Source organism: Antrostomus carolinensis, unplaced genomic scaffold, assembly GCF_000700745.2.
Source record: "Antrostomus carolinensis isolate BGI_N321 unplaced genomic scaffold, ASM70074v2 scaffold23786, whole genome shotgun sequence".
NCBI lineage: Eukaryota > Metazoa > Chordata > Aves > Caprimulgiformes > Caprimulgidae > Antrostomus > Antrostomus carolinensis.
Window position 1 is genome coordinate 19,518 of NW_010321504.1, and position 22,664 is coordinate 42,181.

At 35.1% G+C, this 22,664-nt stretch overlaps 1 protein-coding gene across 1 annotated transcript in view; it reads left to right on the top strand.

Moving 5' to 3' along the window:
* LOC104517841 (uncharacterized) overlaps positions 1-20,236 on the top strand; it is a 37,239-nt gene extending 17,003 nt beyond the window's left edge. The window contains exons 2-4 of the mRNA XM_029085447.1: positions 14,375-14,643; positions 16,521-16,966; positions 20,167-20,236. Of these exons, the coding sequence (XP_028941280.1) occupies positions 14,375-14,643; positions 16,521-16,966; positions 20,167-20,236 (785 nt within the window). The remainder of the gene's footprint in view (positions 1-14,374; positions 14,644-16,520; positions 16,967-20,166) is intronic.
* The last annotated feature ends 2,428 nt before the right edge of the window (positions 20,237-22,664 follow it).

The following is a 22,664-nucleotide window of genomic DNA, read 5'->3' on the forward strand; positions in this document are numbered from 1 at the left end:
ATGTCCACATGAAATTTGGCCAATAGATAACTCTTGAATAGGTCTGGTAAAATTGGAAAAGAAATTTGAGTTGATAGTAATTTTCTCTTATATCTGAGGAATAATTTATCTGTTAAGAGATTAGTGTCTAAATGCTCTCCTTCAGAGAAACTTGTCATCCTGGTTGATAATTGCTGTTATCTTTGACTGTTTTCAGGGCAATATTCCTTTCCCTGGCAATTAGAACCACTGCTTTGAATCATCTGCTTTTCCTGGTGCCATTTCCTTCCTGTTAACAAGAAGGGGCTTTAAAAGTAGAAAAACTGTGGAAATAAAACCATTAGTTGTCAGTAGTGTTAAAGGCAATCTCTTGGTCTCAGAGCTACAGGCAGAAACAGTGGCCATTTCCAGACAACTTTGAGATTCTGTGAAGGAAGAAATTAAGAACTCTTTTAATGAAGGATGATAACAATGATAGTTATTTCTTAAAAAAATACTAGTTAGCTCTTTATTTCTACTCGGAGAAGAATGAAGGATCTCTTGTGTGCTTTTGTGCACAGTGCAGGTAATCCAGGAGGGTATTATACAGAGGAGCTGTACTATATAGGCTGTATAAAGGTGAATGTGATGGCAGGAGTACACAGCCATTGTGTAAATATCTCCACTGTTCCAAATGTTAATATTTTTGTGAATGGTTCCAACATTAAACTACGCAACGAGTAATATTGTGATAATACAAGTGACTTACCATAAATACCACAATGAGCAGTCAATTTTGAGTTTCTTTTCATTGTTGTCTCGCTTTCAATTTTGAGGGTTTTGCTGTAATACTTGGAGAAGTTTAGATAACTCAGGAGAGGGGGCAAGAAGAGCATTTACCTACCCATTCTTTTCTGTCTTTCTAGCTCTTAGTTGCCTTTGTGGCACTTGTTTATGTAGGTGATATCTTTCTGTAGATTTAATGGAGTGAAAGTTGGAAGACAGTTCTAAATGAATCTATATTGAGTTCATATCACAATAATATATTTTTTCTTCTGGTTATTCCCCTTTACTTGGCATACATTAATTCAGATTATGGTAGTATCAACACTTGGTTTTTGAAGCCTGTGTAAATTTTGCTGTCTGAGTGGGAGAGTGTCTTCTGTTTTTAAGAAGAGGTCACAATACAGAAACATAATGGGAAAATCAATTTACTAACTGCCCTCTTCTTCACTGATTAGGACAAATTATTCCCAGCTTGTTGGAATGCAATTTGCATTTGAAAATGCCCATAATAAATCAGTATAAAGAGACCTAACAATTCCTGTTTAAGGGAGTTTTATTTACTCTAGTAGTCTTAGAGTTGCATACAATGTTTCTGGAACTCCTTTCTGAAATGCTTGCTGAAATTTGCTGCATTTTACATCTTCAGTGGATACATTGATCTAGAAATACTTATACTTTGTCAACTCAAAATAAACAGCAAACTCAGAATGATTCTGTCTACTTCTATTTTAATTTTAACACTGTTTCAGGGTTGATCAGATTAAAATGTTTTATTTCTGCACCTTTTTTCATTTTGTTTTCCTTGAGTAAGAGTACTAGATTTTAGAAGAAAAGAACCTGCTTGTTTATTTCATTACAAATGCTAGCGTATGGCGTACCTCCTTTTTGTCTGGGGGTCGAAACACTTCCGAGAGGTTAGGTATTCATCCTGTATAGATGTCTCAGATTCCTACTGTGTCAGTTTTCTGGTGTTTGATAAGGCACACAAAGCAGTTGTGGGAGAAAGCATATCACTTGTATCCATGGTAACTCGAAAGATACTTTGGAACTCAAAAGGATAGAATAAGCCAGAGTAATAGGTCTCATTATAAGGGCAAAATACATAAAAGGTTCAGGCATATGCTGTTAATTATTTGCCAAAAATAGCTAGAATCAGAGACGATGCAATGAAACAATAAATCTTGGTGTTAGAAATGGGCAACATTTGAAATCTAAAGATTTGCTCAACCGAAGGGCATTTATCTTACCATCTTAGGGGTATTCGGTCCATTAATACTAATAGATTTGCTATGGTTTCTTAATCATGCTTAGGACATGAGAGCGCACACTGATAAAAGCTAATGCAAGTCTCATGACTACAAGTTTCAGAAGTTCCATAATGATGTTAATTCTCATGGCTGTGATGCAGCTTCTTATGAATAGCATATACAAAGCATTCTCTTTGGCTGCTGGAAAAATAAATGTAATGAGTGCTTCTAAGTAGGGATAATAAAAAAATATTGAAAATGCAGATTAGTTTGAGATAAAAGATACGGTATTTTTCACTTTAATTTTAAAATAGGAAGGTAAGCAATGGGGGAAAGTGTGAAAATGTAATATGGGACTTGAATGGATGGATGAGAATTGAATCCCAGAGAACGAAAATAGAACAACGTATGAAGTACAAGGTATAGGATATTTGAATAACCATTTTGATAGAAATATTTTAATACAGTGAATAATTTTAAACTTTTCTATTTGAACAGCAGTGTTTGTAAGGAATCCATCTTGTATTGCAGTGCAATTCTCCACATTATTTCCTCTGTTGCTATAGAAACTAATTCTAGTGCAGCTGTGATCGCTTATCAAAATTCTAATGTTTCAATACCCATTTCTTATTTTCAGTTATTTAAATAGCCTTGTCTTACTTTGAATCAAATGGCACATTTCATCACTGCTGAATTGTTGACTGGTCAAAATGTTAATGCAAAGTGACAGCAAATGCTGGTTGAGTTGGTTTGGTTTGGTTTTTTTTTCTTTCTGCCATCTAAGCTATCATACTTACTGTTAAAGTTTAAATAACAAGCAAATTAAGGCTTTTTCAATTGATAAATCATAAAGGTCAATATTTGCTAACATCAGCATTTTGTAATGGACATTACTTCCTCAGTGTAATCTTAATTATATTTAATATTTTATAAACCTTAAATTGTTACTGATACATGGCCGTGGGGGGTGTGTATGTATATATGTGTGTTTAATATATGTCTATGTGTGTAAACTATTGTTAGGATGTTTTTAACTTGGAAGTCTGTAACTCAGTATATTCATTTTATCAAAGTAAAAATTTCAGTGATACTACATTGTCTAAAACTAGTCAGCAGCATACTTTGTCACCACTTTACAAAGTATTCTGAATTTTTTTGCTCCTTGTGTTATTTCTTTCTTTGGGACTGGGTTTGGGGTTGGTTTTTTTGTGGTGATGGTTTTGGGGATGTTTTTGTTGGGGTTTTTTTGTTTATTTTTAACAATGAAACTGCTATGCTGGTAGGGATGTGCATTTAGTGCAGGATGCAGCAATGTAACCAGCATATGCAGAGGAGCTATACTTGCCTGTGAATTGTTAAACTGCTGTATTATAGAAGGAGCTTTATACGTATTTGAGGCAATCCTCATCCTTATTTATTATAGTACTGATTTTGATTTTTCAATATATATTGTAGAATCAGTGAATAACAGGTTGAAAAGGACCTGTGGACATCATCTAGTCTGATCTCCTGGTTGAATGAGAGCTAACTTCTGTGTTAGACCAGGTTGCTCAGGGCCCTAGCCAGGAGAACTTTTAAAATCTTCAAGGCTGTTGATTACACAGTCTCTCTGGGTAACCTCTTCCAGTCTATAGCCACTCTGATTTCAAAGTTTTTTCCTTGTATTTAATGAAGATTTTCTTTGTTACAATGTGGATGTATATCACTTATATATCGGTTTCATACATTGCTTAATAAAATAGCTTACTAATGAAGTAGTCTGAGATTTGAAAAAAATTAGCATTCAGGCTACGAACCATCATTCTGCTGAGTATGTTTTCAATTGTAATGTTAAGATCTAAGAACTTTGCTGATACCAAATTATGAGAAAGGGTGGGATGGTAATAGGTCTGGAGACATATGTTGTATACTTTCTGATGTTGTAGCAAAGCTAATTAAATGTTCCAGTAGTACTTTTCAGGATAATCACTGACTTTCTAATGAGTGTACACTAATTTCATGTAGAGTGAAATAAATAATTTTCAGTTTTGAAATTACCATACAAACATTTTGCAGCTGTAGCTGTCAGACTTTGATTACTAATTAACTGATATGCACCACCTTTAAGTCTTATTCAACGAGCTGCATCAAACAGTAATTTCAAATCAGGTCTATAAATTTCTGCTAGTATAAGAAAGGCACATGAGCAACAAATTTTCATGGATATGCCTGTTTTTACTCTGTCACAATGGCTAATAAGTTTAATATTGTAAGTATAACACCATGTTCATGCCAACATGGTTTTCCAGTTAGTGTTTTGGGAAGTTAAATGAATTATATGCTACACTCTGATCCTTGATTGTTCAGCAGTATTGTTTCTTTGGGTAGATGACATGGAGGACCAGTTCCTGTCCTACCGTTTATTGAGGGCTGAAGCATCCTTCTGTAGACTTTATGAGCCCTCTATGCCATATGCAGTTTGGCCACTGTTCTCCCATCCTCGTAAGCTCTTGCATAGCTCTTATGACTGGTCCTATGGATGAATGAAAATACCTTCTCCAGCCAGACTCATATTCATCTAGACCTGTCAAAATGCAGAAAATTGCTTGTTTTGTGAATTACATGACAACTATGGAAACACAGCGATAACCTACATCATGTATTACATATAAGCCTAGTAAAGCAGCTCGTCTGTGACAGTGGGAGGTCTCAGAAGAGCCGCAAAGAAATGCAAGAAATTTAGTTCTGAGTAATTGTGTTTCTTTATGCCTGGAGAAACTTGAGGCCTTACTGGAGTGAGTGGAACAGACTGACATGCTCCCTGCTGCTTAATCCGTGCCTTTTCTGTGAATTTGTAGCCCTCTTACTGGGTCTGTGAAGGAAAGATACCTTGTTTTTGAAGCATATCTATTCCCTGTGTTTTCACAGTGTGTATTTTGCCTTTGTTTTTGTGGACAGTTGGCCCCAAAAGTGGTGCTAGTACCATTATTCCTACACATGTTTTCTATAGGCACTAATATCTAAAAGGTTTTAGAGGAGTTCTTAAGCATATATGGACAGTTTTTTTCTATTGTTGACCTGTTAGGTCCACTCCTGCAAACTGAGATCATCCTTAATATTTCTGGGTACTAGCTGCTTTTTTTGTAGTAAAGTTATGAGAGCTGTTTCAAAAGCAAAATATCTGAATTTTCTCGAATCCTTTTTATAGGAATACTCTAATATACTGCAGGAAATACAGTCCATTTTACTAAAGCAAGTCACTGAGCCACTGTGTCAAAGAAGGGGAAAGTGCCTGAATAGATGAGAGAAATCAAGGTCCTTTGGAATCTCAGGATCTGAATAAATGATTAACACCATCTCCCCACTCAAAAAGAAAAATAATAAGAAATCTAAAATAGAAATATAAATGCTTACTCTGGGAAAAGGCTTGCCTCTCCTGGAATGTAACTATCCGTGTTCTCTAAGTTGTGCAGATTTTTCCCTAAAAATCCCTACAAATATGGATATTCCCACCCATCAGACGTCACTGATTTCTCTTTTATCTCTTTGCTCTGTTGACATTGCTTTTTTCTCAGATCTGAACCACTTTTTTGCATGTCATTTGTTGTTTTATTTTCCCCATGCCTTCACCTTTCTTCCTCTGTCATTTTTGCTTTATTTTAGCTGTTTGTAATTTTTCATTCCTCTTTGCATCTTGTCTGTTCTTTATTCCTCTCTTTGTGCTTTTTCTCATTTTCTATACAGATTTACTGAACTTCTCTCCCTTTATTTCTTTCCTTTGTTCATTTACCAACAACCTATCACTTTTTTCTGAATCATTGTACCTACTTTCTCCTTTTGCCTTTTTTTTTTCCCTTCTTCCCTTTACTTTCTTCCCCGCCCTAATATTGTATTTTTTGTTTTCTCTTCCTTCTCTTCCACTACAGAGCTGATGATAATGGAAAATTCTGTGGGGGTATATCTCTTAAGAAGCTAGTGGCTTGGAGGTTTCCATGTTGGTGGTGGTACACAATTCAGGTGAATTTTAGATTAATAATAACTTACAAGGCTTGAAGTAATTTTTTTTTTTTTTTTATTTTTTTTTAAAGTAAGAAATGGCTGGGGTACTAGTCTTAAAAGACTTTATTTCAGTTCCACACTTCACTGGAAGCTTTCTGTGATGATGAGCACCTCTGAGCTAGATTCTCAGCAATCTTTGCCTGTTATTTAAACTTGTACTTTAGTTCTTCATCTGTAAAATACCAATTGTGTTAACTTCTACTGTTATAATAGTACTATTATTTACCATAATATATATTTCACTTATATATATTAACTATTAGGAGATACAAAAATTGGGATTTTATATATATATATATCTCAAGTAGATGGACAGAAAATTTATGCCCTACTGAAATAGTTCATGCAGAATCATTGTAGTGCTGCTCTGTGTTAGTGACTCACTCCAGTGGAGTATCCTTTGCACTCAAAATTGCTGTGAAAATAAGGCAAAGGAATCAAAGCAAGCTTTGTGTTCCTATTCTGGAAGCAGTTCTTAATGGAAAATTTCTTTTCTGGTTCATTTTCACCAGTTAGGGTAGGAATAAATAGGGGGCTAAAATACTAGGAAACTTTCCACTTTTGTTTTGGGTTTTTTTAATTACAAAATGCAGCTACCCAGGTAAAGCTGTTTTTAAGAAACCATGAAGTTATTACATTTTAAGTTGCAGAAGGAGTTCTCACTAAAGGAAGTATTTGTATCTTATTTAAAATAGAAGTATGGAAAAAAAGAATAATGGAATCTTGATAATTAAGGAACACATTTAAGTTTATACTGCTGAATGGATCTTGTTTATATCATCAAATCAATATTCATTGAGATCTTGGAGGGGGTTTCTGTATCGCTTAGAAAACTCTGTATTCTTTTTTTTTTTTTTTTGTCAAATAAAAATGAATGTTCCTGAAATGAACTGCAAAAATATTAAAATGTTCAAGAAAATGATGCACATAACATGATTTTCTTGCTTTCTAATCACGCTTTTTTTCCTCTTTTGAGACCAAATAGAATGAGAGCAGGAACATTACAGGAGTATTAGCTGTGTATTAAAATACTTTGCTGGGAATTGATTTTAGAACTCTGTAGCATCTTTTTCACCTCTTCAGCACTTCATCCTGTTGCTTAGCTCCTGTGCTTAATACTGCAGCTGTAGTAGTAGTAAACTGGACTGGAATTTGAACTATAATTTAAAGTGAAAATTGTACTCAAATGAAGTATAGCAATGATAGGAAAATATTTTCCATCCAGCTGCTACAGTCCTGAGGTATGAGGGGATGCTAGCATGCATACACTGGTCAGAAATGGAGGTTCTCAGGGGCCTGAGATTGTTTATAGTGGGTGGAGTTTTCAAAGCTTTTAGCTGTTAAGCTCTGAATTTTTGTTAAGTGTCCATAAATGCTGGTGAGATAGCCAAATTTGGGTGAATTTTCACAGAGATGATAAAAGGCATTTCTTTGTCGCCAACGCACTCCTAAGATTTCAAAAGTGGTTGTCAATCACCTTCAGCAAGCAGGACTTTTAGTATATTTTAAAAGAGAAGAAAAAAAAAAAGGAAGATTCTGTTAATTTATTTAACTTACTATCTTTTTGGAAGTGCTATTTTTCTAACAATTTTGATAACTTCAAAAAATGAACGGTGAACAGAGGTGCAAAGGAATACATGTTCATTTATGAAGTTAGCCAACATAGTGGACAGAAAACTAGTGTAAAGGAAAACTGGCTTATAAAAACAGTAAAAGTGAAACCAGCATCTAAATGGAACTGAAAATAAATGTTTCTACCTAAGAAGTTGAAATAACATACATAGTGCAAATGCTAAGGGAATACAGTTATGGAAACGAAGGCAAACAATTTTACAGTTTAACTTCTTAAAGATCACTGTTTCCAAAAAGATTTAGAGCTGGATGTAGTGTCAGAAAAGAAGAGTTTTTGAAGTCTTTTAAAAGTGAAAAAAAAAAAAAATCTAGAAAGCTTGATTGATTGATATTTGTATCAATAAGAGATTAAAATATTGAACCATTCGGTTTAAGCAGCATTTAGATGTATTTTGGACAGCTGAAAGTACAAATGCACAACCAGGTAGAACAACTCCTTCATATTCAAATTAATAGAAATACTGTATAAAGAATCAGAGAATGATACTTAAATTGAAAGAAAATGAATTAAAGAAATGCTAATGCATAATTTTCATTGAAAGACGACCAAAATATTTGGGAAGGAAACAAAAGAATGTCTTTGACAGTTAGTTCACTATAATGTTTTAATAATGTATTTGTAGTGTAAATGTTCTAATTTGGGCTAATTCTGGAAAGAGAAAGCTTGGAATTTTTCACCAGAGCAGTGCTTTTCTGTATTGCTCTGTAAAACAGGATGATAAATTCTTACAAATCAGAAGTGCTGTAATAAGTGCAGAGAAGGGCAAATTTCTTTTGTCAGCAAACAAAATCAAGCTGTAGTTCTGCAGGCTTATGATATAAACAGACAAATAATAATAATAATAAAAATAATTACTCCATGAGTATCAGTAACTTGAATTGGTCTTAGTCCTTTCCTAAGGAACAAAATTGAAGCTTTAAATACTGGACCTAAAGATAATTCAATAATTTTTGATTAGTTTTATTAAAAACCAAAAGAGAACCTTTTTATTACATGAATGACCAGTATAATTAGCCCTAGAAGGTGAGGAAAATGCAGTGCAAAGAACTCTGTGTGACATCAGATATAAATGGCAGCAACAGTGTTTTGGTTTCTATAGGTCTCAGATTAAGCTTATAGTGTATGGATTTTTCTAAATATTAGGAAACAAAGGAGAACGAATTTTTACTGAAAAAAACCCTCCAAACAGATACAGTTACTTTTCTTGTTTACTGATGAAATGCTTAATGTAGAAGATAGTTCAAGTGGGAAAAAATAAAAAATGCAGCAATTGCAAAAACAAAACTGATAATTTTTAGGTTTTTTTTTCTGTTGTCCATAATGACCCACTCCTATATTCCTCTTCTTTCATCAGGCAATACTCATGCCATAACTCTTTTGGAAAAGAAATAGAATAATGCCAAGATAATTTGTTTTATTGTGAAATTTATTTTTTTTTTTCCTCACAAAGATGCATGTAAGCTTTTCATTTTAAAGGAAGGAGAGCCCCAAGGTTTCATTCAATATTTAATGTTTATATTTTATCCTCCTCGTAATGTGGGTTAATTCAGTCAGCATAATATTTTTGGATGGTAGAAAAGTTCAAACACTAAAATTCCATTTGGACTGTCTCTGCTGCATATCAGAAATCTCTAAGGGTATTTAATCATTCAGAATAAGAAAGGTTTCTTTAATTTTTAAACATGTATTTCATTTTATGTTTTATTTAAGTTGTCTTTACATTGAACCCCTTGAAGGCTTGAAAACTTGAAATTTACGTTGTATTAAAAAAATAAATAATTATGAAGCATAGTGTATGTGAAGATACATTAGAGGAAGAAAAGATACTGGTTCAGCATGATGAAATTCTGATAATTACAAAATATGACTTGCAAAAATTATTAATTTATATAGTGATTATCTGTTTAAAAGGAACTAGAAACCAGATTCCCAAAGACATTTTGCAGTAATGCTGCCTCCCACAATAGTATGAATATTTAAAGAAGTGATATGTATGAGAAACTCCAAGTTGCAAAAGTGTGGTTAATTGCTGCTTATGAGACAGGGGAATTAAAACCACAAGGTTAGTTTCTTTTCCCATATGTTAAGAGATGGATGTTACTTGGAATTATTCAGGAAATAGGGGCAGAAAAGCTAGGTTTGTGCTGATGCTGACAGCTTTTGGGAAAATTAATTAAGGTAGCAAAGTCTAAACATTATAAACATGGAAAGGAACATCACCAGCTTCATGGTGAAACGTTATAGCATGGTCCACTAGGGACCAGGACAGAGAGGAGAAATTAGGAGCTTTGGGAGTAGAAAGTTCATATAGTAACCGAAAACCTAAAGAAAAAGCATTTCTTGTAGTAAGTTTGTGTATCTTTAAACTGTGATTCCAGTTGGAAAAATGACTGAAAAAGTTTGTGCGTTTTCTCATAGCTGCCAATTATATGTTCTAGGAATACTCATTTTGTCCATGGTTGCTGTGGAAGGTTTTACTGACAGTCCTTTGATGTGGATGGCAAGAATATCTACCATCACTCCTTGGCTTTCAGTTTGTCCCTTGTACAGGGACTTATGAAAACAGATTAACCTGCACTGTTTAACAAACAGTGCTAAAAAGGAAGGTGTTTATTTGCTTCTGACTTAAATGTGCTAATGACAGTTTACATGCTGTAATTTCTGAGTATACCAGCAAAATGCTAATCTGCTTGTGTTTGTCAGGTAATGCACTTAGAGTTCTGGTTTCTTCAGCTATTGAGCAAGGACTTTATTGTTACGACTGTAAGAGTATTTTCCCAGCCCACTGAAGAAGGATGAAAATTTTAATTAAAACAGTTAACCCTTTAAAGATTGATTATTCAAATTTGCCTATAGCAATACACTGTTCTCAATTTCAAGTTTAGTAAATATTTGTTACTAACCAACTTAGTTTCGCTCCTGTTATGAGAATGCAAAGTTATTTAACATATTTTGGGTGGAAAACTAGATGTGGAATCTTCATCCTGTTAACTTTATTTTTGTCTTTCCTTTGTTGTGACATTTTCTGGTTGGTGGGAACCTCAGGCTAAACCTGACATGGTTTCTCTGTGATTATTCCTTTTTTCCAGGTTTAGTCCAAATGTTGTGGTAATTTAGTAGGATTAATTTCATTGGGGGAATTGGCAAAATTTATTTTGTACCTAATTGGAAAGTGGAAGGTTCTTGGGGAGCTTGCAGAGAAACGATGCAACAATTAATTTTAGATTTTCACTGTAACCATTTGCTTGTTAAGAGTAACTCTTTAAGAGATGTTACTAGTCAGGTTCAGTGGTCTTTGGAAGGTGTTCTTTAGGTTTGCTACTGTGTACAAGGATGCACAGGTGTAACTGTGTGTAAGTTTACACCTTAAATGGAGGGTACAAGGTATGTTATCGACACCGGTTCTGTATGTAAATATGCAACGCTTCAGAACATGCTTTCCTGTCAGCTCCAAATGTTTTTCTCCAATACAATCAGTGACAGGCCAGCACACATTAGGAGTGTTTTTTTTATTTTAAATTTCAATACATAAGCAAAATGTCAACAAATTGATTGTTGAAGTTAGTTGTTACTCCTGTGTAATTTTTATGGAAAATACCCAGTATCAGATATTTGATGTTGCTGTATTCACTGTCTATGATATCATTTGCTTTGATAGCATCAGTCATTAGAATGTCTTTGTGTAATTCAGATTTGCAGTGTTTTCAGAGAGCTGTAACATGAAATAATAATTTTATTGCATCATTTATTGTGGGGAGGGGGAAATTAATTTTAAATGAGAAATTTTCACTTTAAAAATTCATTTGAAAACATTGATATCTTTTTATGTAGAGAAACCTTTTGTTCAAAGACAGTTTATCCCTGTTTAGGAAGAGGTGTCCTTCGGTTTTTAAACCTGGATATTTGTTTTAAGAATTTTTACATGCTATTTCTGTTTGGTAAACCAAACTTTCAGACATAAACAGTTAAAGCCAGCCCCAGGGTTTCAGCTTTTTCTGAGATTTTTTTGAATCACAGATGGTTAATAAGAATTTTCTATTCTTCACTTCTTACCTGCCTACATTAAAAGTACCTTTCCTGTCACAAAGCCTGTGCAGTTTTCCCATAGGGACATATAATGGAATTCTTCAAAGTGAAAAAAGTGAGTCACGCAGTCATTTATTTACTCATGTAAGACAATAATGGTGTTGATAGCTACCTGCACACGCTTTCATTTCTTTAGATTGTGGAAGAGCTGAGAGTTAAAAAGTCCTTGCAGACTAGACTGCAAGTGAAAAGAAAGAAAATTAAGTCATAGCTACAGGGCGGCGACTGTCTCATTTAAGGCTGTTTGTTGCCTTTTAGCAATAATGAGCAGAAATGTTGTTGCTCTAACTTTGCTAGAATATTTAATTACATCAATTATGAAAAGGAAGTCCTGTTTTCATGGTATAGTGAGTCAAAGCATGATTACTATTATTTTATTATGATTAAAATACCAGTTTAGATTCTAAAAATATGTCTATCTAGTTTCATAGGCGCAGGTATCTAATATTTTAAAAAGGTAAAAAAGCTTTCCCAGGTCTTTCTCTGTTTTGGAAATAAAGCTTTCTCACTATTCCTGCGTGGCAATTTCAAGATTCTGACTGTCCCACTTAATTCTCTTTTGTATGTAAGGTTTTATGTGAATCTGCTAGACTGATGACTACATTTCAAGTATGGGATCTCCTGCCTGCTCTGTTTTCCTTTCCAGCCCTGTGGGGCTGGAGTTTCAAGAGTTAGTGGCACTGGGCTAACTAACAACAAAAGACCTTTTGTGTGAGTGCTGTAAGGGTAACTTGCAATCGCTCTGAATGGTAGGCTGTGTCTGATGGGTTTATCAGAGAAGAGTGGATTCCTGACAGTGCTATCATCTGGTAGGGGTGCTCTGGGTTGTTTAAATTACTGATTTGCCTTGGCTAAAGCTAAGAGGAGTTCCATTAGGAGCCTTACATTCCCCAATTATCTTTGAGGCCTGTATTTATCTGTGCAGTAGATACACTCCGTAGTGAGCTGTCCTGTCCCTGTCCTTCAGTTACCCAGCTTTGGGGATCTGCAATGCACATTGGCTCCCTTCTAGCCAGTGTGTCTGGGCGTGCTTCCCGTGGACAGTGTGCACTGAAACCACGGTGGTTTGGGCATACATCAAGTCCCAGAAGCTGTGAAATGTTCCTGCGTGTCAGAGTCAGATACAGCCCTGACTTCCAAAGGAAAGGAGAGCAAAAGGGAGCCTGTCGCAAAGACTGTTTGTTTCCCAAGAGAGCCACATTGCTGTGTTTTCAGCCTTGTTCCAAGGGTAACTCTTACACGTATTTTGTTTATGTGATATGTTGAACAACTAGTAACCTCTCAAGCAGTTAAAAAAAAAAGGTTGGTATACTTGGTGAGAATTTAGGACACAGGCAGGCAAGACCTGTTACAAAAATTTGCTCATGAAACTAGAATGTACCAACGTTGCCATGTGGGAAAGGTCAGTTTCTTTCTTACATGAATCTGAAATCAAAGTTTTTGTTGTTCTAATGTTAATACTATTTGTTAACTTCCCTGTTTGGTAGATTTTTTTCTGTGAATGAAAGTGGTATATCTGACACCAGAAAACATTTTTGCTTTGAAATTTTTGTGTATAAGCTATGAGTGTGGGGCACCGAAATCTTAATTAAAACCTGTACAGAAGATGTAAACAAAATGTAATACAGGTTATACCTGTTCTTGCTGTTCTTTTCATTTCAGCTACTGCACACCTTACTGTCTTCCCAATTCCAATCAACTCTGTAATGCTTTTTGATCTAAAATACAAGATCAAAAACTGAAATATAATTATATCTTGAATTAACTTTCTGTATTCACAGCCATGCATCCTGGGTTTATTTTCTGAGGAGATGTATAACCACATTTCTATGTAGTTAGCTAGTGTAAGTGAAAAGCAAAGATGGTCAGCATCAAATATTCATCTCAAGTACAAGATTGCTCATGGTCCTCTTTCCACTGTCTTTAGTGACTGGACCTAGTTTCTAACTTCTAGACACTTTTATATACCTTTTATACCTTTTTTATACCTTTTTTTTTTTTTTTTTTATACCTTTATATACCTTTTAGCTGTCCGTAACAAGTAGTAAAGAATCTGAGACACTGCTTCCCTTGTTAAATTCACTGATGATCTGAGTCCACTTGTTTGAAAAGGCTTGTGTCTGCCTTTATTAGTGCCTTGTTTGTCTTCATCGTTTAATGTAGTATCTCCCCGGGTGAGTGACGGCATGGGAGGTAATCAGAAGTTTGATATCATGGCTTTAGGGAGTTCATTTTGTTTCATTAATTCATTACATTCCACCTACACAGAATCTGACTTAAGATATCAAAAGGTTTTGCAAGGTAAGCATCCCTGAAATTCAAGCCTAGAATTTTTGTTGTGTCATATTTGCACTATATTTATTTATGTATGGTTTACACAGTCCACTGTGAATATGTATTTAATACTCTGCCTTTTCCCACATCTCTTTTATCTGAGAGATCATTTGTTTTCATTTTAAACAAATATTTTTCAGTAGTATTTGTTATCTAATCTAAAATGTAAAGTAAAAAAAGACATTTATAGATTTTGAATACTCTATCCGGATATCTGGATTTATCATTTTCCACAGAACTGTTCAGCAGTAAATAATCAGAAAGTAAGTAAAGAATTTTCACTTATTCTCAGCTAACTGCATTCAGAGGATGAGAAGAACACCTCCGCTAGATGAACTGCAGCCGCCTCCGTACCAGGATGATAGTGGTTCTCCTCATCTTTCATGTACGCCTTCGGAAGTTGGAGACAGTAAATGTGAATTTTCCCAGTGTAGCAACAGTCCAAGATGTTCATATAAATGCCCAAGTGAAGGAAGCACGGGACACGAAATAGAAAGCTTTCATAACAAAGGATACGAAGAAGATGTACCAAGTGACAGCACAGCTGTCCTTAGTCCAGAGGTAAATGAAAACAGTTGAATGTTCTGAAGCATTGTACTGTACAACGTTTTGAGAGATTCCCCCCCCCCCCGAAGATCAATGTACAGATACATGAACACTAATATTGCAGCTCATTCATTTAAAAAAAAAGTTAGTCAGAAAATATTACAATAGGATTTCAGATTATTTTTTGTAGTTTTCTGTATGGCATCTTAACTTCCAAACAAGTTCCCAGTAAAAGTGATTTTTTTTTTTAAACAAGTTGGAAAACTTCATCACGCTATAAGGACGGCAGTCAAAATTCTTTTTTTTCCACATAATTTTTCAAACAAATCAAATTTTAAAAAGAGAAAATCTGTTAATGCTTTTCAAATAACACCCCATAATGCAAAATGTCTTTTATGAAAAAAAAATTACAAATGATTTTTTTTAATTGTTGATGGTAGCAAAGAGATTTGTTCCATTTGATTCTCTTTTTTTTTTTTCCTACTATTAAGCTATGATGATATCTATTTATTTATATTTTGAAGAAATAATCTTTTCTGACATGTATTTCTTTGAAATGTTTTTATCAACCAGTTACTGCACTGACATCTATGGATAAGTCTACATTAGTGATGTCATGTGCAGAAGAGGCTCTTTTTGGTACAAATTTGCCTTTTGTCTCTGCCTGAAGTTTTGAAGTGCATATTAGGGCTCAGTCCTGATGTGCCAATAGCTGTTTCTGTCTCAGTAGACCTCTTGGTAAGTTGATGTTACATACTTGAGATGTTGGTGCAACATCTGGAATGTGCTATGTGAATGTAAGGTCCTCTAGTAGCTAGCTGTCTACGTGTACCTGATGATCTACTAGGACCACAATCTGTATGAACTTCATTGCTGGTAAAGACATAGAGTGTACATATGGTCCTCGAACCCTAACAAATGACAGCAAATCTAATCCTAGTTCCTCCTGCTTTGTGTCACACCAGTCGTTAATGTAAGTGTACCCAGTGAGAAGTGAGAATACTGACAACCTTTTACACAGCCACTCAGCAGCTTGAAGAATGAAGCTTTCAAAGGGATGAATTCCTGTAGCTATGTAGCAAGCAGTTTAAAATAAGTTCATAACTTTTTTTTTTTTTTTTTTAATACAAAAGGCTTTTATGTGGCTTCTGTTCATTTATGTGAACAAGTGTAATACAGAAATACACAGGAAATACATTTGTTTTACTTACCTGGAATAGGTAATTATATGAACAGTAGGTTGACTTGTAAATATTTTGTGTTTCAATATCACTTATCAAACTAGCTGTTTTAAAAATATAGAGGATCGATATTTTGTTCAAAATTTGAAGTGACAATAGAAAATTTTAAAATTAAGTTTAAAGTACAATTTTAGAACGGATAGCATTTACAGGAAGTTCAGAAAGTGTGTTCAAAACAAGCACGTCTTGCCCAGTTCTAGTAAAATTACATTAATAAAGCCATGATAATTTTTGGCACGTTTATAGAACCCTTGTGGGCTGTAACAAGAGCTGTCTTCTTAAAGCACTATAATATGTTAACTTAAAAATGTGTGTATGCTCACACTGAATTAAGGTAATTCTGTCTCGTAGCAAATGTGTATGTATTTTAACATGTGGGGCACAGAAGAAGAGATCATAAATACAGCCTAATTTAATCTGAGCTCTGTCTGGCTTTTGGCAGTATTGGCCAGGTAAAGTGTTTTAGTTTCTCCTTGGCTGCTACTCAGCCATCTCCTCAGGCTTTTAGTGTTTAATTACCTTATTTAGGAAATGAACAAAAAGATCATAGTCACTTCATACTGCATAGAGAAATCTGTATATTTCCATGCTAGATTTAAGAATAGAATACAATAAATAAATAAGCTGCTTTTTCTTCTTCTTCTTCTTCAGGATATGTCAGCTCGAGGATCATCTTCACAGCTTCCTAAACCTTTTGATCCTGAGCCAGTAGCTAAATATGGCACACTGGATGTGACTTTTGACTATGACTCACAGGAACAGAAGCTTTTGGTGACAGTGACAGCTGTCACAGACATTCCCACATACAGCAGGGCAGGTGGAAGCTCATGGCAAGTACACCTAGTTCTTCTCCCTATAAAGAAGCAGAGAGCAAAAACCAGCATCCAGCGGGGACCGTCCCCTGTCTTCACAGAGACATTCAAATTTAATCACATTGAGTCTGAGATGATTGGGAATTATGCAGTTCGCTTTAGACTGTACAGCGTACGTCGCGTGAAAAAAGAGAGGATTGTGGGAGAAAAGATTTTTTACTTAACAAAATTGAATCTTCAAGGGAAGATGTCAGTGCCAGTGATACTGGAACCTTCTTACAGTCTGTCTGTGAGTATTAAATAAGGCAGAATAAGAATACAGTGATATACAATGTCCTGAATTTTGTAAGAATAGTGTGTATATTAAGAGAGTCATCACATCCACTTGATTTTCTTCAAGTCATAGCACTGTATGAACACAATAATAGTTTCCTTATTGCTTCTGTAAGTACCTTTGCTTTCCATCTGCAAAAGCTGTCCATATTTTCTTTTTAATTACTTAGAAATTTCCAGACTATAAATAGGGATATAGTGGTGAATATATGTACACATGAAAATACGTATATATGTGTTTAATAGTGTGATCTTTACTCTGCTACCCACAGCATTTCAGTTAAAAAAAAAAAAAAGCTGTACTAGAGAGTGCCCTCCATCTAGTGCAATTAAATCTTGGTTGCAATAGGTATTTTCCTTTGAAGAAAGAAAGGTAGGAAGTAGGAATTTTGAGAGCACAAAGCCATTTTTAATAACTTCAGATTAGAACCTTGTAAATAATTGATTTCTGGTTCAGTCTGAAGTGAAAAATAGTGTGAAAAGTAGTCCAAACTAAAAAGGATTTTTGTTTGCTGAAGAAAAACCCTACCTATCTGTCACAAAAAATGTTGTCCCTCAAAATATTTTAGTATTTTTAATAAAGCAAAGCAACAGTAATTAAGGGTAAACTCAGGTATCACTCTCAAAAACCGCAGTAGATCACTGTATGGGCAGTGATCAGCATCTCCCTTTTCCTTTTTGTAAGTATTTAAGTATGCTTTTCTCCAGAAAGAGAATGTGATGTTGTGCTCGCAGATTCCTAGACTAGGAGTCCTTGAATGTTCATTGCCTAAGAGCTGCATATGTGCTTAATAATGGACTTTTGGGGGAAGAGAAGTTGATTTTGCAAGGTTATCCTTATTTGGATGTTGTGTTTGGTTTGTAGGGTTTTTAAAACTATCAATAAAAGAAAAGGAAGAGGAGAAAGGAAAGAAAGGGAAATATTTTTTCAGGTGAAACGATACAGGTTTTTTGAAAATGCAGAACAAATTAAGTTTAGGCTGATTGAAATAGCATTTCTGTTGAACATGAGTATTACAAAATAGACTACTAATAAAGTGCCATTGTATTTAATGACTAAAAAAATATTAATTAGAATTAGTAAAAGCTGAGACTATAACTTGGATCTCATGGAGGATCATCTGGCAATAGAACATCTTGTTTATGATTCCTTAAGAAGTACAAATCATCCTGTTCCAAGGATGAAGTGGTTCACTTACCTGGTGTGAACTTTCCTAATGCAGAGTTTGCTAGTTTCACAGCTAGTAAAAAAGAACCTTATGAAGAAAAACATGGAATATTCTAAATGTATGTGCTAAATTTGTGTATCGTCTCAGTAGGTTCTGGTATAAAATTTACCAGTCAGTGAAAGAGGCCAATGAATGAACCAGGCTTTTGATTGATTGTTATATCCAATGTGTGCATTGTTTATTCTTCCATATTATTTTCTTGAGTTTCTGTGGCAGGGAGAGTAGAAACAAATTCCAGAAGGCATGAAAGATAAGAAGATTGTTATTTATTTTCTGTGATGGTAAAGGATGCCCTTATCTGCATTTTTATTTCCTCCTTATTTTGGGGAGGAAGGAACAAGAATAAGGAATATTGGTAGGAAGTGAAATTATCTTTTGAAGTTTGTTGCTGTAATGGGCTTTAGGCAAATTTATCATATCCCTACCTGTTGCTGGAAAGGAACCTTCGTAGTCTTATGAGGATCCAAGTTTTTTTGGAACTACACAAATCAGTGTTTAAATCTTTGGAAATTCATTCATATCTTGAGTTTATTATTATTTATATTATTTATATTATTTATATCTTATGACTAATTTATAGCCTATATAATATTTTTTCAATGAGCAGATCTATTAAAGGGTTTAACATATAGTTATTTTGTGAGAATGTTAGAATTCATTTTGGTTTTAGGATGTATGACTGGAAGCAGAGGGCATCCTGGGTCACTTGAGTTCCAGTCCTTGTTATTGCAAACAGCCAGGTCACCCTGATCACAAATTTGTGAATTTTCATCTGAAACCATCCGGTTGTTTAATTTCCAACCTGAATTTCTTCATGGCCAATTTATAACCATTTGTTCTTATGCCAGGATGGTCCTTGAGCTTAATTAGTTCTTAACCTTCTCAGATGTTTGCCTCTGAGTGTATTTATACACGTTGGTTATACTCCTTCTCAACTGTCTTTTTGCTACAATAAACCAACAACAATCTTTATGTCCAACTAATCACAAATGCCAGCTAGAAGTTATTTAACAGGAGAAGGTAAGTGTTATTTCACTTTGGAGAGATCCAGCTGTTCATTTATATTTGTAATTATAAAATCCATGATGAGGTATGTCATAAATTCTCAATTAAATTTACCTTGTTCAGTTGCAGAGTGTTTTGTTGCTGTGCAGTGTTTATATTTGAGAGGTTTTTTACGAAGCTGTTTCTTGGACACACGACAGTTGCCTTGGTTTTTTTCCACTGCTTCTCATTATATGGCTTTTGTATATTAAATACATACCTTCTATCACTGAAACTTCGTAATCCATTGAAATATCTATGCTAATCTCATCTGCAAAAACATATTTTTGCTTCTGTCTGTGCCTAATATATTTATGTATTTTATTAGCTAATCGTCTGCCTTCTGATTGTATAAAGAACAGTTCATATCCTGTGAAGTTTAGTATTTTTTGAGGCATACCTTAAAGCTATTCACAAGAGAATCTGGTTAAAGAAATACCAGCCACTTCAATGCCTTTGAAATACAGTGGCATGCTCATGTGAGCGGGTCTACAATTCTCTGGTTATCCCTAAAATGTGGATAAATATGTGTTGTGGTGAGTACATGATACTAGTATGTTCCTTAAATAGGTTTCAAAGCTACATGTGGCTTAAAATTTACAAATATATTCACAAATTATCTTACTCATCCGAGATTTCACTTTGCTCCTCACCTTCCTACACTGTGTGCAGTGTCTTGCATTAGCAGCTACCGCCCACAGTCCTATTGCTGTTTGTCTTTAACAGTCCTGCATTGCTGCAGTTCTCCCACGTAACAGGGAATTCCTCCTCAACGCAGTATCCTCAGCCCCCTTATTTATCACACCTTTCCTTCCAAGTTCAGTGTGTGTTTGAGCGAGGAAGAAGCAACTGAACCAATATGGGCTGGCCAGAGTGCAGTTGTCAATGTGATCCAAGACTGTCCCTTTCAGATTTGCTAGAAAGTGGCTGTTGCATCAGAAGTTCATAGCAGGGCTGTACATTGTGGTTTTGTCTGAGTATAGTTTGCTTAGGAAGACCTTTGTTGATCCTTTTAGAGAAATTTTCCTTTTAGTCTACAATGGTAGACAAATTTTTGTTCATGTCCCTTGGAGTTTAGAATCCCTTGTGATGTTATTTATTTTTCTTCAAGAAATCCCTGTGGACCTTTTTTTAGTTGCTCTTCGTTCTTCTCAAGCAGAGAAATTTTCCTGACAGTGAACAACAGCCTCCAGTATGATGTGATTATAAAAACATATAAGCAGTTTATTGAGTGAAATCTGTTTGTTAAAGATCAGGAAAACAACTGTAATCCTTCACCATCCCATAGGTTGCTTTTTGGTGTAGAAAAACAACACAAAACAATGTTGTAGATTTTTTTAACTGATTTTGGGAGTACAGTTTTGATGACCAAAACACACCTCTTCCTGCTAAGGAGATCTAGTAATCATTCATGAGGTATTGTCAATAAAAAGAGATGTTTGCTATGGAGAATTAAATTTCTTTTTCTTTATATAACATTTTCTGTTTCTAACATATTAAACTCCCAGATGTGATCCCTATGACAAAGAATGGATCGTGTAGACGTTCATATGCGCTTACAGGATTATTTTGTGTATCTTTACTATAAATATCCAGAGCGTCTGATAATTCTTTTAATTATAATTTTTTGAGTGAAGTAATTTATGCATGCAGTGTACAGACGTGCTCACCTTTGCACATGCACATGCATCATGCTCTCTCCACTCTGAGGATGATGGTTAATCATCTGGTATACATTGGTTTATGCATTGTGCTTGGGGCATTCGTTCCGTGTTGCCCTTTGTGTGGCATATCTTCAGTGTTCTTTCTAAGGGATGTTTATTGGTTTATGAACTTTCAGCAAAAAAAAGCTTTCAGAGTGGCATGTCTTTCTTGTGAATTCTTGGCCATTATAGAGTCAAGCTGTCAGGTTTTGTGTAAATCCAAATATTTTAGGCCTATTGGTGACTTTACTACTGTGTTCTTAACAGCGTGGTCTATTCAGGATCGTATTTGGAAGGCTAAATACTGAAATTCATATGTACAAACATATCTTTAGTAAATAGCAGCTACCAGTACAATACTTTAAAACAGCTACCAAAAAAATGACTAAGATTTTTCTAGAGGGAGAAAACTGCCTAACAGGATCAGTTCCTATGTGATGGTGCATAAATGCTTTCAGTTAGCTTGTAAAAATTATATCCATCAAAGTAAGGGGCAATTATCTTTAAACACTGAGCACATTCTTATCTGGGGAATAGCTCGCTAAGTTCATTTGAGTTAGTGGTGAAAAACATGGAAGATCAGAATTAGTCCTTTGACACAATAAGAAAGATGACTCTTGCGATTTCTTTGAAGAAAATTATTAGGTGATTGGAAAATGGTGATCATGTTCCTGAGGCTGCAGGAGAACCTGACAGTACTTGTCAAATGAAGTGGACTCCCTGCGTTTGGCTGGTTGTGCAGGATTTCATGGCAGTATTGGCAAGCAGCAGCCGTTGCTCTCTCAGTGTCGTGGCTGCCTCAACTTGTGTGCCTCTGTGTGGTGTTCCCCAGGCGCTGCTCCTGGCAGCTGAGGAGGGAAGCGTTAACCCATGGCTTTGTCTGCTCAGGTCTCCTGAGCAGGATATGGGGGGAGAGAACCCAAAAACAACTGTGACTACTGTGCTCTAAAGCTAATGGCTTGTCTGCACTGCTGCAACAGGTGCAAGTTTCAAGAACTCAAATAGAGTCTGACCAGATGATAAGGACCTTCCATTAGATAAGTTCAGTCATCACAGTTAAAAATTAATTGGCTGTCCAAATCAGTGCTATCTGCTCCTGATTTTTTCTTATGTAAATACATCTAATAATTCATAAAAAAATTTTGGCATATAATTATTCTATTCATTCAAGAAGCACTGGCCTAGGCATTGAGACTGTGAGACTGTTTCAGTTCCATATAGAATAACCTTGATACTTTGTAGAACACTTTTAGATAGGAGAATTTTTTTTTTCTTTACAATCACAACTTGTCTCAGATGACTGCAGCGATTTTGTTCTCTCAGAAGCAAAATGGTTCACCAGTTCCAAGATATGCCACTTTTTTTTTTGATAATTTATTACTGTTGTGGAGGGTGATACACTTACTTCTGTCACAGACCAAACAAGCCTCTCAAGTGAGCTATCCAGAAATGCTAGAATGCTTCCTCAGCCTGTACAGAAATTCATGTTCAGTTATTTGAATGAATCCAGAGTAGGAAGCAGTAGTCCTTGCAAGTTGCTTTAAACTCTGTAACTAAATTCAGTATTTCAACCCTTTCTTGAGTTATTTCCTATCTCCACTGTGATCAGAGAAGGATCTTTGTCAACAGAATGCCCTGCCTTATACCATTGTAGGTGTGGGCCATGGTGCTGCT